Consider the following 17,582-nt stretch of genomic DNA (forward strand, 5'->3'; position numbering starts at 1 on the left):
GGCCACAGCACTGGAAAAGGTCAGTTTTCATTCTGATCCCAAAGAAACACAATGCCCAAGAATGCTCAAACTACCGCACAATTGCACTCATCTCACATGCTAGTAAGGTAATGCTCAAAATTCTCCAAGCCAGGCTTCAGCAATACATGAACTGTGAACTTCCAGATGATCAAGCTGGTTTTAGAAAAGGCAGAGGAACCAGAGATCAAATCGTCAACATCTTCTGGATCATGGAAAAAGCAAGAGAATTCCAGAAAAACATCTATTTCTGCTTTATTGACTATGCCAAAGCCTTTGACTGCATGGATCACAAGAAACTGTGGAAAATTCTTCAAGAGATGGGGATACCAGACCACCGACCTGCCTCTTGAGAAACCTGTATGCAGGTCAGGAAGCAACAGTTAGAACTAGACATGGAACAACAGACTGGTTCAAAATAGGAAAAGGAGTACGTCAAGGCTGTATATTGTCACCCTGCTTATTTAACTTATATGCAGAGTACATCATGAGAAACGTTGGGCTGGAAGAAGCACAAGCTGGAATCAAGATTGCCAGGAGAAATATAAGTAACCTCAGATATGCAGATGACACCACCCTTATGGCAGAAAGTGAGGAAGAACTAAAGAGCCTCTTGATGAAAGTTAAAGAGAAGAGTGAAAAAGTTGGCTTAAAGCTCAACATTCAAAAACTAAGATCATGGCATCCAGTCCCATCACTTCATGGCATATAGATGGGGAAACAGTGGAAATAGTGTCAGACTTTATCTTGGGGGGCTCCAAAATCATTGCAAATGGTGATTGCAGCCATGAAATTAAAAGATGCTTACTCCTTGGAATGAAAGTTATGACTAACCTAGATAGCATATTAAAAGGAAGAGACATTACTTTGTCAACAAAGGTCCATCTAGTCAAGGCTATGGTTTTTCCAGTGGTCATGTATGGATATGAGAGTTGGACTATAAAGAAAGCTGAGTGCCAAAGAATTGATGCTTTTGAACTGTGGTGTTGGAGAAGACTCTTGAGAGTCCCTTGGACTGCAAAGAGATCCAAACAGTCCATTCTAAAGAAGATCAGTCCTGGGTGTTCATTGGTAGGACTGATTTTGAAGGTGAAACTCCAACACTTTGGCCACCTGATGCGAAGAGCTGACTCATTTGAAAAGACCCTGATAATGGGAAAAATTGAGGGTGGGAGGAGAAGGGGAAAACAGAGAATGAGATGGTTGGATGGCATCACTGACTCAATGGACATGGTTTGGGTGGACTCTGGGAGTTGGTGACGGACAGGGAGGCCTGGCGTTCTGCGGTTCATGGGATCACAAAGAGTTGGACATGACTGAGTGACTGAACTGAACTGAACTGAATGAGAGAAGCAGACCAGATCACTGAACTTTCCAATGTAAAAATAAAAGTCATGACAGAATACATAATAGATAAAGTAATTCATAAGACAGAATACATAAAATAATCACTGAATAAACACTATGTCAGACCCTGGGTTCACTATATTCTGCTGGTGACATAACCTTATCACTGTTGCACAAAGGAGACCATAAGGATTAGACCAGACCTGGGACCAGAGTGAGGGGAGAGAGGCACTTGCCTCAGGTATAAAGAGGAAGAGGTCATCAAAGAACTCAGGAATCAAGGTAAATAATAATTTAATGCATACTTTAGAAACTCAAAATTAATGCCAAAAAATCAGCATTGAGCAAATATCAGATTTTGAAATAAAGCCAAGCTCTGATAGGACCAGGATTCGGGTGAGGCCAGTGAAGTGTCCTATGTAAGTACAGGCCAGATAACATTTTTAAATTCTAAATCTTAGCAAATTAAAGAATGTATTTATACTTTTAAAAATGTCATTATTTACCTAAATTTCAAATTTAACTGGGTGTTCTGTAATTTTATGTGCTAAATCCAGCAACTCTATTGCTAGGGGTAATAGAGATGCTTAAGATTGTAAGTAGGGTGGTTACAGACACACATTTAGTGGGAGTGCATATTCTACCTGGCTTCAATAATGTGTAACTAAGTGTATAGCACATGTTCCTAAGGTGTAAGGCACTGTGTTGGTCACTGTGGAGGTGGTGAGGGGGGACACACAAAAAGCGAGTTACAGCCTTACACTTGAGGAGCTTCTAATCCAGTGAGTGATCCCAACACGAGACCAACAGCACTAACAACTAGGCAGAAAGACTAGCTCCCTACAGGGCTAAATGAGATGCTCAGAAGAAGAAAATGCTGCATTTGGGAAGTCAAGTAATATCACAGAGGGATGGGAGGATTTAGCCTGACCTTAAGTCCTAGGCAAAATCTGAATAGGAAAACTCCTCTATCCATGGGATTCTCCAAGCAAGAATACTGGAGTGGGTATCCCTTCCCTTCTTCAGGGGATCTTTCCAACCCAAGGATCAAACCCAGGTCTTCGGCACTGCAGGCAGATTCTTTGCTGTCTGAGCCACCAGGGAAGCCCAGATAGGAAAGAGGCAAGGTCAAAGCAGCACCAGAACAAGAAATAGCAAGGCAGGTACTGGGAGAACAGTAGGTGGAATGGCCAGCCTTTTCTCTACCATGTGAATGGATCGGTTTGACTACCATAAAGACAAGTTATTTTTATAAGAGCTTCCTTATAGGGTGATTATAGCAAACTATAGTTTGATCTGCAAGCTCAGAGGATTCCAGGGATGTTAGCATTTCCACCTTTGTGCAGTTGAGATTCTCTTTGTATAATATTTGCAATTTAGTATCTCCAGCTTTCAAATCTTTGGCTGAAGGCAATTCAAAAACTGCCGTTGACTTGGGTTTGTTTTCTTGGTTTAGAGCAGCTGGGGAATAGTAAAGGCAGGACTGGAAGTTAGGGAACTGGGGCCACCAGCTGAAATCATCCATTTGCTGACCCTTTGTTAGCACTGATTTCTTTAAATGTTACCAGTGTTGGGACAAGGATAATAATCCCTCAATGCTCAGATTTACATAGAAAAGGGGGACAGTAGCCCATCACTCCATACTCTCCTGTGCTCTGTTATGAACCCAAGTAGAAATACTTTTTGGAGAAGGCAGTGGCACCCCACTCCAGTACTCTTGCCTGGAAAATCCCATGGATGGAGGAGCCTGGTAGGCTGCAGTCCATGGGGTCGCAAAGAGTCGGACACGACTGAGCGACTTCACTTTCACTTTTTACTTTCATGCATTGGAGAAGGAAATGGCCACCCACTCCAGTGTTCTTGCCTGGAGAATCCCAGGGATGGGGGAGCCTGGTGGGCTGCCGTCTATGGGGTCGCACAGAATCGGACACGACTAAAGAGACTTAGCAGCAGCAGCAGAAATACTTTTGAATTATCAACCTAAATTGGACAAGACGCCAATCACTGAGACAGGCCAAATAAACAAAAAAGACTCTTGCTTCATAGTGTCAGCCCTTTGTTATTAGGTTCTGTGATCTTGGACTAAAGATTTGCCTGTTTTTTATGTCTGAGTTCTCTCATAAGCACAATGGATAGCATGATATATGCCCTGTCTTCTTGACTGGGTTAGCAAGACAATCAATCCTGGTGTCAGTGTGCTGGAAACAATAAAAGGCATTAATAGTATTCAGCATAATTAGCAAAGTATTTCTACTGTAGGGAAAAAAATGAAAGTATTGCTTTGGAAAATACACAGAAACTATTTTTAGATCACCTGGACTTTGACTTTCTCTACTCAGGTAGATAATATATGAAAACCTTGCCAAAAACTAGAATTCTTAAAGGAAAAGTTACTTCTGTTTAAGGAAGGGATATTTGGGACAGTTCATTTTAAACAATTAGTCTGGGATACTGTAAGAGGCTAAATAAGGGACAGAAACGCCAGATGAATATCTTTTGCATAGTAGGTCCGTGGATATATTTTTAAATAACTAAAGATTTGGTCATCATGAGCAAATTCTAGTTTCCAGGGAATCAACCAGAAGCCTTACCCAACTCTCCCTCCCTAACCCTCCAGGCTCTATAAACTAAAAATAGTTTAACAAACTGAAGCGAAGGGAGAGTTCCATCTTCATTTTGACACCACTGCCTAGTAATTAAACCTAAGTGTGTGGTCTTCATCCATTTACTCCCTGTCTTTGCTGAATAAGAAGGAAACGAAAAGCAGTCATAAGCACTCTCTGCCAACAACTACCTAGGTGATCTGGCAACTTCTCTGCACTCCAGACTTATCATCTGTCCAACGGAGGGAGCAGACATGAGTGACAGGCCCCAGGAAATGGGGGAGCCCAAACCTGTCAAGAACTCATAACCATGTTTCCTTGTGAGGATGTTCTCACTGCACTGCAGAAAGGGCTGGGACTGGCTCTCAGCCGGGGTTTTCTCATCTCTAAAATGTGAGTAAATAGCTTACTTTGGGGATTATTGTGAACCTAAAGAGACAGTATCTGGAGCAGGTGGCACAGCCCTAACTCAGCAAGAGGTATCTTAATCGATTTCTTCTTCCTCACCCCTCCATTCCTCTCAAAGATGAAAAGAGCAAAACCCAGGAAGATGGCATCACTGATTCTGATCATATGGCCTCAATAGCGTCAGACCAGGACCTCTGGACTTCCAGCCCAGGGCCATTTCTATGCCATATCTAAACCTTCTCTCATCTCTTAAAATTCTAAGATTTTGTGATTTTATGGAGTTTCACATGTTTCTTTTCAAAGGCCATCAGAAAAAAATCTCGGTTTGGGTTTATCTGCCCCGGCACATGCTGCCTACAGACCCTGTGTACCTTTCTCAAAGTGCTCCCACTTGCCTTTACCTTTACCTGCAGAGGATGAGTTTGCAATAGAGACAGTCATTTACTAAGTATCGTTGTTTAAAAAAAAGAAGAAGAGACAGGCGGGAGCCTGCTCTCACAGCGCTTCAGGCAGCTTTCCTAGTTGCCATCTGTTGTGCTCGGGAGGTGCGTGTTTATTAAACTTTATTTGTTTTTGTCTTTGGGCTCTATTTTACAAAACACATTTGGGGCAAATCTGAGGTTGAACTGATGAGAGGAAAGGGAATGAATTTCCTGATTTGGCTTTTTATAGGGGGTCCTTTATTCACCTAGCTTCTGGCTCTAAATTTAAGTCCAGTTTGCCAAAGTATCAGATGCTATCAAGAAAACGTCCTATTTTTAGTTCAGTACTACACAAAAATGATTGTGGACATTAATTGAAATTTTGATTTTTCACAATCATTCTTCAGTAAAAAGACAATATCTTGGTTCATTTTTTAATAATACTGTCCTTTGTCCTATTGTGAAATAAAAGCCCCTCTATTTATTAAAAGAGGGTGTTCATTTTTCTTCTTTTGTTCTCTCCCTTTTATTAAATATTCATCATTCCCTCTGAAACACTGAAGAGATATGCAAAATATTTAAATTCTATGCTGAACATTTCACAACTTCCTGATTTATAAAACAAAAAAATAAAGAATAGTAATTTTTAAATTTCTGAAATTGACTGAATATTTGTTTAAAGGCCGTTCCCCAACCCCTCATTCTACCTTAAACACATAGTTTAGTACAAGGAGTCACTCATGGAGACCCCAAGAATATAAATCTACTATTTCAGTGCTTCCATCAGATCTGTGGTTTCATGTTAGTTTCAGGGCACGATATTAATATGTTGGAAATGGCTGTAAGAAGGCCAATGTCTCTCGCTTTGTTCTTTCTCTCAATGGTACCTGCAAACTTGATTGAATGTATGAGAAATCTTCAAAATATTGTATAGTGGTGATTCTCATATATTGAATGTGTGGGCTAATCAAATGCCCACTCTTCAGATTGCTGTCATTTGAAAGAGATGGAAGTCAAAATCATCAGAATGGCAGAAAGCTATACTGCGCCATGCACTCCATCTCTAACACATTTTCCTGTCATTTAAACCTATGATTTAGACAACAGAAGGGAGGAGAAAAAATTATCTATTGATCTAGCGGTCACTCTATCCTGTTTGGAGGGTTGCCTATCTACCTTCAGACCCTGCATGTAGAAATGATATTCTTATTACAAATAGCACCGTTATTTAAAGAACCTTGAACACTGTGTAAAACCTTTATATTATGTGTAAATCACAGTCTGAGAATGTGAACCTTTCTAAACATTTCCTTTTCACTACCTATGGACATTTCTCTTAGAAAAAAAATGGGCAATATATCTTTAGAATGGATAAAAGTTTAGCATCAGCCACAAATCAAACCCATGATCAGGATCCTTTAACCACATAAAATTCCAGCTTCCCTGGACTCGGAAAAAGGGGTGGGTGGATAAAGATAGGGAAAAACATTATGATAATGTGTTAGGGCAAAAATGTATCTGATGCTTCTCTGCCAGGCGTTATCAATACTCAAGGAAAGAATCATCACTATATAAGGTTGGAAAATCAGGATGGCTTTGTTTGTGAAACCCCCAGACCACACCTACTAGCACAGCAGTGTCAGCACACATATCAGGCAATGCACAGAGAAGGCCTGACTTGGAGAGTTCAGGGCACATTGCTGTCGTTTCCATTTTCCCAGCAACCTCTCTTGGGTTCTTTTGGTAAACCCTCTAATTTTTCCTTCTGATTCTCAACCAAGGAGTTCTGGCCCAGGGATAAACTCATGATAACATCCAAACCAGTGAGATTCAGCTATAAGGTGGTTGGTAAAATTATTAATAAGGAGGCATATTTTTCTCCACTGGGATTGATAAACTGTCAGCAGATACACCTTGAGCTGGTTAAGGTGTCTTTGAAAATGGGTGTCACAACAAAAGCATAGCTGGGAGTAGAAAGAGGAGAAAAGGGAGGGGGAGGGAAGAGGAATAAGGAGAGGGAGAGAGGAAGAAGGAGAGAGAAGATAAATTAATTTGGGGCTGAAAAGAGATGAGATGCTAGGGAAAGGAAACAAAAGGGAATGCAAAAGAAGGGAAGAGAAGGGTAAGGGAAGTCAGCTTTTGGAGGCAAATCAGGTTGGTTCATAGTTTTCATTATATACTAAACTTGTAAAATAAAACTCCATGAAGGTACAGTCTTTCCTTTATTTATCATTAAATCTTGGCAGCCTGGAGCTTTGCCTGGCAAATAATAGGCACTCAACAAATATTATTATTATCAGTGAATGAAATGCATGGGTTCCTGAATCTAGCTGTACCTAAATCCATTAGTATCTATCAATGGATTTCCTAGTGTCATGAGTTAACAAATTCCCCCATGTTTGTTGATGTCGAATCTCTGTCCCTAACAACCAACAATGTCTGACTAAATCAGAGACCTTAAAATACCAGACCAAAATGATTTGAAGGTGGCATGTTAGAAAGGGAAAACCTCAGCAAGTTCCCCGTGGACGTAGCTCAGAGAACCAAGGGAGCTCAGACCTTGGTTTCACCTAGAGAGCTTTTCGCTGCACTAATCACTGTCAGAGCTCTAAATCCTAATATTGTATTTCTCCCCTAAATCCAGTCAGTCAGTAGATTTGAGAATTCATCCATCAAAGACACCTTACGAATCTTGCTGTTCCTCAAATCCTTCTGCCCATGACGACCAACCATGCGAATGTATTGGGTTGGCCAAAAAGTTCATTCGGTTTTGTCTATAACATCATATGGAAAAATCTGAACAAACTTTTTGGCCAACTCAATACATCTCCAACACCACACTATTCTTAATATGACCTGTTGAGACAAAGCTTTCACTTCCTTGGCCCAGTGCACCTCTCAGTTTCCATTTAGTGCTTACTGCATCTCTACTTTCTAGTAAACTTCTGAGTCTATATTTTAAGACTTCATAAATGCTTTTCCTTCCTGTAACTGCCTGTATCTCTAGTCAATTTGTTCCTTCTCAACAACTCACACACCTTCTGCCTCATGTTGGTGCCTGGCTGAAAGGGGTTATTCTCCCTTTGACCTTTTGCCTAAGCAGGTTCTACCCATGTTTCAAGGAACAGCTCCAAATCTTCCCCCCGGGAGTGTTTCTGTACTGAGCTAGTCCTTAAAGATCTTCCTCTCCTCTGACCATATCCTTCTATTAGGTACTGTGGCAAATAATACATATGCTAAGGATAGACTATCCTGCATTGTTTATCAAATTTTCATGTTTCAGCAAAAAGGAACCCAAGTTTTCTACAGATAGTGAATGCCCTGATTTTCTCCTGGAGTACTCAGCATAAAACCCCTAAGATTCCAAACATATGCATTAACATATGATATTTATTTTTCTCTTTATGACTTACTTCACTCTGTAGATAGCCTCTAAGTTCATCCACATCACTTCAAATGACCCAATTCTGTTCCTTTTTATGGCTGAGTAATATTCCACATCTTTTCCATCCATTCATCCATTGATGGACACTTAGGTTGCTTCCATGTCTTGACTATTATAAATAGTGCTATGATGAACATTGGGTACTTGTGTCTCTTTGAATTATGTTTTTCTTAGGGTAAATGTACAGCAGAAACTAATACAACATTGGAAAGCAATTATATTTCAATCAATAAAATCAAGAATAAAAAAATAAAATGATGGTGATTAAAAAACAAAACAAAACAAAACAAAAACCTCCTAAGAAGTGCTCCAGAAACACTCATTTGTGAATAGAAGGACAGAGGGTCCATGTAGGCACCTAGGGTTAGAAGGCAGGTATGGAAGGGGTGAATGATTTGGAAAATTTGGGGTCCTAAAAATAAATATCACCTACTTCATGATTTACTGATCAAAACCACAGGACGTGGTTGGCACCTGTGTAATGTTACAATTCTTGCTCTTTGATTTATTTTATCAACACAGGTGTAGTCCCCAGTGATTATCTGTCAGGCAACCCTGCCCTAGAAGACAGTTTCCATCAGAGCCCCCCTTCCCCAGCTCCCAAGCCTGGATGATTGTTGACAGCAATGGTAAATTAACCACATGCACCCTCAAAGCCTATGAGAGACAATGAACTGAGCAAACTGCTAAAAAAAAGGCCATTTTATTTTCACAGTTGGGATGGAAGTAGTCAAGGCAAAGTGAAATTTCCATTGATTTTATACACACACACACACAAACATGTATATACCCATACTATATAAATGATTTAAATTTCAATGAAATTTAAGCTTCTGCTTCATTTTTCTGTGCATATTCCCCAAACCACTCAGTTACTATTAAAGCTAACAACACCTAAAAGATCCCCAGAGTCTGGCAATTTCCAGCATCTCAAAAATAAGATCAATAGTTGGGTCCACACTGCTGAGACTTCACAGAAATCGGAAAACAATCAGGCAGACGGTTACTTTGGTTTATGGAACGTCTATCTGGGTAGGGACTCCAAGCCTTGGTCTTCCTGTGCTTCATCTGCCCATAGATCAGAGGCCAGTTCATACTGTAATTCCTTCAACACACATCCCTGCCCTGCCATCTCACAGCAACCCATCCTCCACTGAGTACCTATAGCCACCTGCATCATTTATTTGGTTGCCTGTTTCCACTCAGGCAACAATTACATACGGTACAAATCTCTTGCATTGTTAATTGAATTTCAGATGTCACACTCTAAAACACAAATATATAAAATGCATAATTATAATCCTATACTATTCACAAACTTCTCATGATTCTATGTCCCTTCTTCCCAATTAGAAGTACAGGAGTTTAAAGATAGTGTATTAGTCAGCTTGGGTTGACATAAGAAAATACCACCAACTGGATGGCTTAAACAAGAGACATTTATTTTCTTGTTATCCTGAAGGCTAGAAAGCCAAGATCAAGGTCCTGCAGGGATGGTTTCTCTCTTCTTGGCTTACAGACATGGTGGAAAGAGAGGTCAAGTCAGCTTTCTAGCACCCTTCTTCTTATAAGGGCACTAAGCCTATAATGGAACTCTCTCCTGAGGGAATCGTGTCGAAGATATGGAATAGTGGATTTGAAAGCTATAGCACCTCCTCTTTTGGGGGAGCCGGTGGCTACACACAGTCCCCTGGGGGCTTTGGATCACCGACAGCTTCCCAGGCTGAAAAGAAATCCAGAGCTCGAGCTTAGCACATTGTACCCTGTACCATATCTCAGCTGCTTTCTGCTACTCTGGTTGATGAAGTATTCAGAATTGGAAATGTTGAGATTTCACAGGTCACTATTGTGGGGATTATCAGAAATGCAGAGAAAGCTACAACCAACATTGTTTACAAGATAGATGACATGACAGCTGCACCCATGGATGTTCGCCAGTGGGCTGACACAGATGATGCCAGTGGTGAAAACACTGTGGTCCCTCCAGAAACATATGTGAAAGTGGCTGGTCATCTGAGATCTTTCCAGAACAAGAAAAGCCTGGTGGCCTTTAAGATCATGCCCCTGGAGGATATGAATGAGTTCACCACACATATTCTGGAAGTAGTCAATGCACACATGATGCTGAGCAAGTCGAACAGCCAGCCTTCAGCAGGGAGAGCACCTATCAGCAATCCAGGAATGGCTGAAGCTGGGAACTTCGGTGGGGATAACTTCATACCAGCAAATGGCCTCACTGTGGCCCAGAACCAGGTGCTGAATTTGATCAAGGCTTGCCCAAGACCTGAAGGATTGAACTTGCAGGATCTCAAGAACCAACTCCAACACATGTCCGTAGCCTCAATCAAGCTAGCTGTGGATTTTCTAAGCAACGAGGGACACATCTATTCCACCGTGGACGATGATCATTTTAAATCCACAGATGCAGAATAACTGGATCTAACTGGTTACCCGAGATATTTTCCAGTTGGACCTTTCTTTGCAGCCTCTTGTCTCCAGTTGTGCATATAATTGGTGAGGTGACTTCTAGGAAGTAGATTTCATCTATAACAGATCTCAACTGACATCCTTTTGAAACTTACTTCTACTCTCCTGTGTTTTTGATGGACTTCCCTGGTAGCTCAGATGGTAAAGCGTCCGCCTACAATGCGGCAGACCCGGGTTCGATCCCTGGGTCAGAAAGATTCCCCTGGCGAAAGAAACAGCAACCCACTCCAGTATTCATGCCTGGAAAATCCCATGGACCGAGGACCGAGGAGCCTGGTGGGCTACAATCCATGCGGTCGCAAAGAGTCGGACACGACTGAGCGACTTCTGTGTGTGTGTGTGTGTGTGTGTGTGTGTGTGTAAGCCTATAATGAGGCCCCCATTCTAATAACTTATCTAAACCTAATTACTTTAAGAAGCCCCATTTCCAAATACCATCACCTTGGGGGGCTTCAACATAGGAATTTCGGAGGCAATCAATTCAGTCCATGTGTACATGCATGCGTGTTAAGTCATTTCAATCATATCGGACTCTTTGTAGTTCTGTGTACTGCAGCCTACCAGGCTCCTTGGTCCATGGTATTCTCCAGGCAAGAATACTGTAGTGGCTTGCTATGCCCTCATCCAGGGCATCTTCCCCACCCAGGGATCAAACCTGTGTCTCTTGTGGCTCCTGCATTGCAGGCAGATTCTTAATTGCTGAGTCACTGGTGAAGCCCCAAGCTTAAGGACACTAGATATTAAAAAAGGAATGGGTTTGGTAAAATGGCACTTTCAAGGGCTGAGCAAGGTCCTGACTGGAACAAACAGGCCATCCCAGAGAGCACCTGGGACCATTCTATTTGCCAACCTTACAGTAGAACAAAATGAAGAAGTTTCCCTGGTGACACTGGGAAAAGAAAATCCACAAATTGGGAGTGCCTGGCACTTCCTGCATGCCCAGGGGACCCCCAAAGAGATTACCTCGCATTCTTCAGAACCAACACTTTTTCTTTTCCTGCCCAAATCAAATCTAACCTCTCTTGGTCCTTGGAAAACCTGTGAGAACCACTTTTCCCCATCCTCTCATCAACCCCACCTACAATCTATATCATGACACTTTCTTCTCCTTGCCACACTTCCCTCAAAAAGACCAGCACTATCTAGAAAGTAACCACATAGGTCCTGGTCACTTTACTTCTTATAACTACAGGGGAACTAAGAGAGAATAACATTTCATTTTTAATTAAAATAACTAAAGAAATATTTTAACTACTTATAAATTAGCAAGCTCCAGTCTAGAGGTGCTAGCCTCATTGCTAACCCGTTTTCTCTTCAAGCCTTGGGCTCTAGCTCAACTTTTCAAACCCACCTGCAAGCCAGACTAGACAGCCAGGCTGCTCCCATCCACAGCACCAAAGTCCCAAGGCCTCTGCCACATGACCAAGGTCTAAGCACAAGGCACTCCTCAGGCTTAGGTGAGTCAGGGATCTCTTGAAGGCCCTTCTCCCTGAAAAGCTTGGAATTTGACCCATAAGGGAACCATCTTAGGGGCCTTTGCTCACCCTTGGCACTGATGAAAACTTTATGAAGCAAATAGTACTTTTTTTTTTTTTTTGTAGCACAACCGTTAAAAATTAAACTAAGTAGAAAGCAGGCCGAAACCCTGCAACACATGTCTCACATGGTCCCAAATATTCCTCACTCTGTGGCTCCCATAAACACCATCTGCTGTGTTAATTTGTAAAGAATTACAAGGTTCTTAAAATTACACTTTGCTCTCTGTAGCGTACACTGTGTCTATTAAGGCGGAGAGTTGAGAATATGCATCACGACTAGCCAGACACTGAGATCTTTTTCCTTCCTATACTGGGATCCTACTGAAAGTTCGCTAAGTCTGCATTTAAGTCTGAATTTTAAGAAGTGTATCGTACTCTCTCTAGACGAGCTGTAGGAAAAGGATTCAAGACAAAATACACACAGCAAAATCTTGGCCTGGATTAGAATCCTAGCATCTCATACATTTTCAAGTTGTATGCGCATCCCCCCACTTCACTGAATCCTCCTGATGATGCAAAGTCCTTGAGTGTAAGTTAAAGAGAGTACACAGCCAAAACTGAGAGAACTTCTTGGGTGAGACTTGATCCTCCATCATGAAGTTCTGACCTCTAGGGGCCCTCAGAGCCCTTGGGTGGTGGCTGAGTCTTTCTCAATCGCTCATCCCTGTCTATTCACAGAGCCAGAAAGGCAGCATCGTGTTGCCAAGCACATCTCTCTGACAATTCAGGGCTATGGTGTCGGGCCACTAATGTAAGCTTTTACGTGGATTAAATGTCAAAAGGGGTTGCTGGTTACATGATGGTAAATGGTGGCCAGAAATGAGAAGGGAACTAGGAGGGTCTTCGGCTGAATAACACAAGGCCGGAAACTGCCGATGTGACATAATTGTTACAAATGGAGCTCCCTAGGTTCCTCTACCAGGAGATTCAATTCTGTGGCTCAGGAGTAGGTTGGAAATCTGAGTGTTTAATAAACATTTAAAAAATTACAAAGTTCTGGAAATACAGGGATTGTTTTAGTGGGTCCCGACCTGATGAGTCATTTTATTAATTAAAATCTTTCTAATTAATACCTAGGAATCTACATTTTCATATTGCCATGTTCTGTTGCTCAGCCTAGTTTGGGATCAATGAGTTTTGCAACAGTTTCCTAGTAGTAAGCCTGAAGTCGAACCAAGGATCCACAATGAAGGCAAATCTGCTTAATTCCTGATGACTCAGTTACTGATGTCAAAAACATAAGTTTCATAACCAATCCACTTAAATGGAAAGGAAAGCCATACTGCCTGAGGATCCAGACAAGATAAAGCAGACACAGCCTGCCACATCATGTCAGAAAAAATCCCTGAAAAAGAAGATTAAACCAGCTCCCCCAAATTTCTTACCTGCCATGGTCACATCTACATGTAGACATTAAAATAAGGCCGCTTGATACAGTGGACACAGAAATAAATGAGGCATCTGATCTTACTAAAGCACAGAGAGGTTTACAAATTTATGAGATCATATACACAGAAAAACAGGATCCTGATCCAGGCAGTGTTTCAGAGTTTCTACTGGTAAACCCAAGTCTACACTCTGCTGATTTCTCAACATTTTCTGAAAATTTACTCCCAAATTCCTCTCCCTATGGCCCCAATCTCTCTATTCCCTTGTAAGTACCTCCCAGTTCTCAGAGAAGTCTGTCTCTGAAAACCACGTAATAATCTCCCAGACACTAATTGTGCCTTTCCTCCCAACCCAATCATCCTCTACAGCCCAGGTCAAGCTCTGCCTGACCCCGTACCCCACACAGAATTTCTCTTCTCTCAACCAGAGCAGCAGCTGGTACAGTCCTTTCTGATGTCCGGCCATAGCATCCCCCTGAGACAAATCTCTGAGCAGCCTTCTTCAGGAAAGCTGGCTCTGAGCTGTGTCCCCCTACATCACTCACAGTCAGAGATCTGGCTAGAGCTACCCCTTGATTGCAGGCTGTCATGAAAAAAGGCAGGGATAGGATTAAATGGGGTTGCCTGAATTTTCTCTGTTCACTCAGAGTAAGCTGTACTGAATTGCTTCAAATTATATCGTCAATCTTATGAAAAAGAGGTTTTTTAACACTGATTGTAAGGGGGGAAAAAACTACCAAACCGGGTTGGCGTGCTAAGTCGCTTCAGTAGTGTTCAACTATTCACAACCCTATGGATTGTAGCGGATCAGACTCCTCTGTCCATGAGATTCTCCAGGCAAGAATACTGGAGTGGGCTGGCATGCCCTTCTTCAGGGGATCTTTCCGACCCAGGGCAGCAACACCCAAATTGTTTGATGATCCCTCTGTAAATTACATAACTAACACAATCATGTAAAATGAAAATGGTGTAATCATGTTTTATACATCAATGTGTGTGTGTGTATGTGTGTTGCAAGTTCACTCACTGCCATTATCTCTTTACTCTATGGTTACTGTTTCCACTAATAGAGTGTAAACTCTGTTGAGAGAAAGACCATATCCCCACTATATCAGGTACAATGCCCCAAAAAGAGTTTCCTTGCACACAATAAAGTGACAACTGCCATTCCCACAGGACAAGAGGAGTCAAAGTATGTTATCACCAACCTTTATTGGCTGAACTGCAACGAAGGACCACTGAGAAAGATGGAATCCAAAAATCCCAGTCCTTTCAGAATCTACTACTGACTTGTTTATTTGCATCCATAACTATCTATCTGGGCCACAGGCAATGATGGGAATGCATACTGCCAACTGCAAAGGTCATCTCAGTCTCCTGAGTGCTTCTGACACTAAGACTTGGGGCAAGTGAAGATGGATGCTTTGATAAAGAAATCAGTGTTCCCTCATTCTTAAATGAATGTAAATGTAATTCTTAAATGTAAAATGACAATGCAAATACAATTTTCAGTCCATAACTACCACCTGCCCATCCTTCTGAGCATCTCCCAACCCTTCCCCTTCCTTCAAACAATTTTTGAAGCAGACACAAACAGTACTAAATTACATCTTGGTTCTGCTATCTAATAGCTGTGTGTGTATGTGCAAAGTCACTTCAGTCATGTCCAACTCTTTGCGACCCTATGGACCATAGCCCACCAGGCTCCTCTGTCCATGGGTTTCCCCAGGCAAGAATACCGGAATGGGTTGCCATTTTGTACTCCAGGGGATCTTCCCAAACCAGGATTGAATCCATGTCTCTTAGTCTCCTACATTGGGAGGTGGGTTCTTTACCACTAGAGCCACCTGGGAAGCCCCTTGGCAATTTACTTAAACTCATTAAATCTCAATCCTCATCTGCAGAACAACAAAAAGGATGCTTAAACCTAGCTTGGGGTGAGATGAATACAGGCAAAAGTCTGTCTCCAACTCTACCATGAAACTGGCATCCAAACAGCAGTTTACTGATTGTGATTTTTCCCCCCTTCTTGATAGTAAACCTCTTCAGGAGAGGCATCTGAAGCATGAACAGTGTCCAGCATCTGAAGCATGAACGGACGGATTTACTGTCTAGGAGAAAACATCGTTTTATAGATGAATTCAGGTTTACACAGACTTGTCATTTGAAAATCTTTTAACATCTGAGTGATATTTAAGACTCATGCAATTTTCACCATTTTAAAGTCTATTTATGTTGTTTAGTCACTAAGTTGTGTCTGACTCTTTGTGACCCCATGAACTGCAGCATGCCAGGCTTCTTTGTCCTTTACTATCTCCTGGAGTTTGCTCAAACTCATGTCGGTTGAGTCAGTGATGTTATCTAACCATCTTATCCTCTGTTGCCTACTTCTCCTCTTGCCATCCATCTTTTCTGGCACCAGGATCTTTTCTAATGAGCCACCTCTTCGCATCAGGTGGCCAAAGTATTGGAGTTTCAGCCTCAGCGTCAGTCCTCTTTATAACATAATTCAAATACAAGGCCATGAAAAAGGAGAACCGGACATGGATCCTGAAACTTTACTAATAAAGCAGTGAAAAATCCAAAGCCGACAGCTGTGGTTTCCTATGCTAGTCAGAGAGATGGGGGGCAAGTGTGGGAGACAGACTCTTTCTTTCAGTCTTATGCATGGGTAATGAAATCAGTAGTGAACACACCTCACTAATGATTTTAATCAAACTGAGCACCTAGAACTAACTGCCAGGAGAGGGAGATCCCCAAGCAGCACGAATGGTTTCTATTTCAGTCACCTTTATTTGGCATGTCAAGGAAGGGAGGTCCTGGCTGAAATGAGGAAGCCAGATGCGGCAGACCTGCCATGTCTACCCCGCACTGATGGGGAGTCAGAGAGGAAAGATGCTAATTACTTATACACACTGAGCTAAGAGGGGCCTCCAGAGATGGATCTGCAGCCAAAACATACCTCTTTTCTAAGTAAGCCTTTGACTCTGATGCAGAGTTTAGATACCTATCATTAGAGTGTTATTTTAATTCTTCGTAGTGACTCTAGAAGTTCCCTGCTAAAATACTAATAAAATTGAGAAAGACCTTCAGTATGTAATGTGCTCACTGGTTGTTCATCTGTTTCTCCCATGAGACTTACACTTTGTGGGATTAACTATTAATTTGTGGGTTATGGATTCAAGTTCTTTTGTTGTCTGTGCAGAAGCCAGACTGATGCTAAGTTCAAAGTTACCTGGGTTAGGGTTAGTGTTAGGGTGTCCCTCTCTCCCACCTACATGTAAACAAGCATTAGACCAGGCTTACCACCACCCAAGTGGGCATTCAGCAGCCCCTCCGTTCCTAATCAGAGAGTTTCTCCTGGAAGAGCTTTCCCACTGGAAGCCCTTCTCCAGGCATGTCCATATCCTCCCTTTGCCTTCTTTTCCTTGTGATTAATCAAACCTGCTGAGTGGAGAGCAAAGAAACAAAGAGAAGAACTAACAAATCAACCAGTGTTGGTAGCGGTGGTGGTTTAGCTGCTAAGACATGTTCAACTCTTGAGACCCCATGGACTTTAGCCTGCCAGGCTCCCTTATCCATGGGATTTCCCAGGCAAAAATGGTAGAGTTGGTTACCATTTCCTTCTCCAATATTAAATATAATCTAATTATCCCAACTTTGGCTTCTTAAACTCAGTGACTCCAGGGGCAGGGTCTTCAAGCACGGGACCAGGTTTCCATATGTGGTGGCCTGAGCCAGGGTAGACTTTGTAAGCTGAGAATCACACCAGCCAGGCTGACCTTTGTCTCTTTGTGCTCCAGGGTCAGCCACCACATCCTACTTCAAACAACAGCACAGGCTGTCAAAAAGCAAGTTTTTGTTGAGCACTTACTTGGTGTTAAGCCCTATAGGGATGTGATATGAGCAAATTTATGCCCTCCTCT

The 17,582-nt window shown here is 42.0% G+C and overlaps 1 protein-coding gene across 1 annotated transcript; it reads left to right on the forward strand.

Annotated features, from left to right (window-relative positions):
- Positions 1–9,892: 9,892 nt before the first annotated feature.
- On the forward strand, positions 9,893–10,726 carry LOC129623204 (replication protein A 32 kDa subunit-like). The gene has a single exon (XM_055540384.1). The coding sequence runs from the start codon at positions 10,152–10,154 to the stop codon at positions 10,674–10,676; it is 525 nt and encodes a 174-aa protein (XP_055396359.1). The 5' UTR covers positions 9,893–10,151; the 3' UTR covers positions 10,677–10,726.
- The last annotated feature ends 6,856 nt before the right edge of the window (positions 10,727–17,582 follow it).

Source organism: Bubalus kerabau, chromosome 11 (assembly GCF_029407905.1).
Source record: "Bubalus kerabau isolate K-KA32 ecotype Philippines breed swamp buffalo chromosome 11, PCC_UOA_SB_1v2, whole genome shotgun sequence".
In the NCBI taxonomy this organism is placed as follows: Eukaryota; Metazoa; Chordata; class Mammalia; order Artiodactyla; family Bovidae; genus Bubalus; species Bubalus kerabau.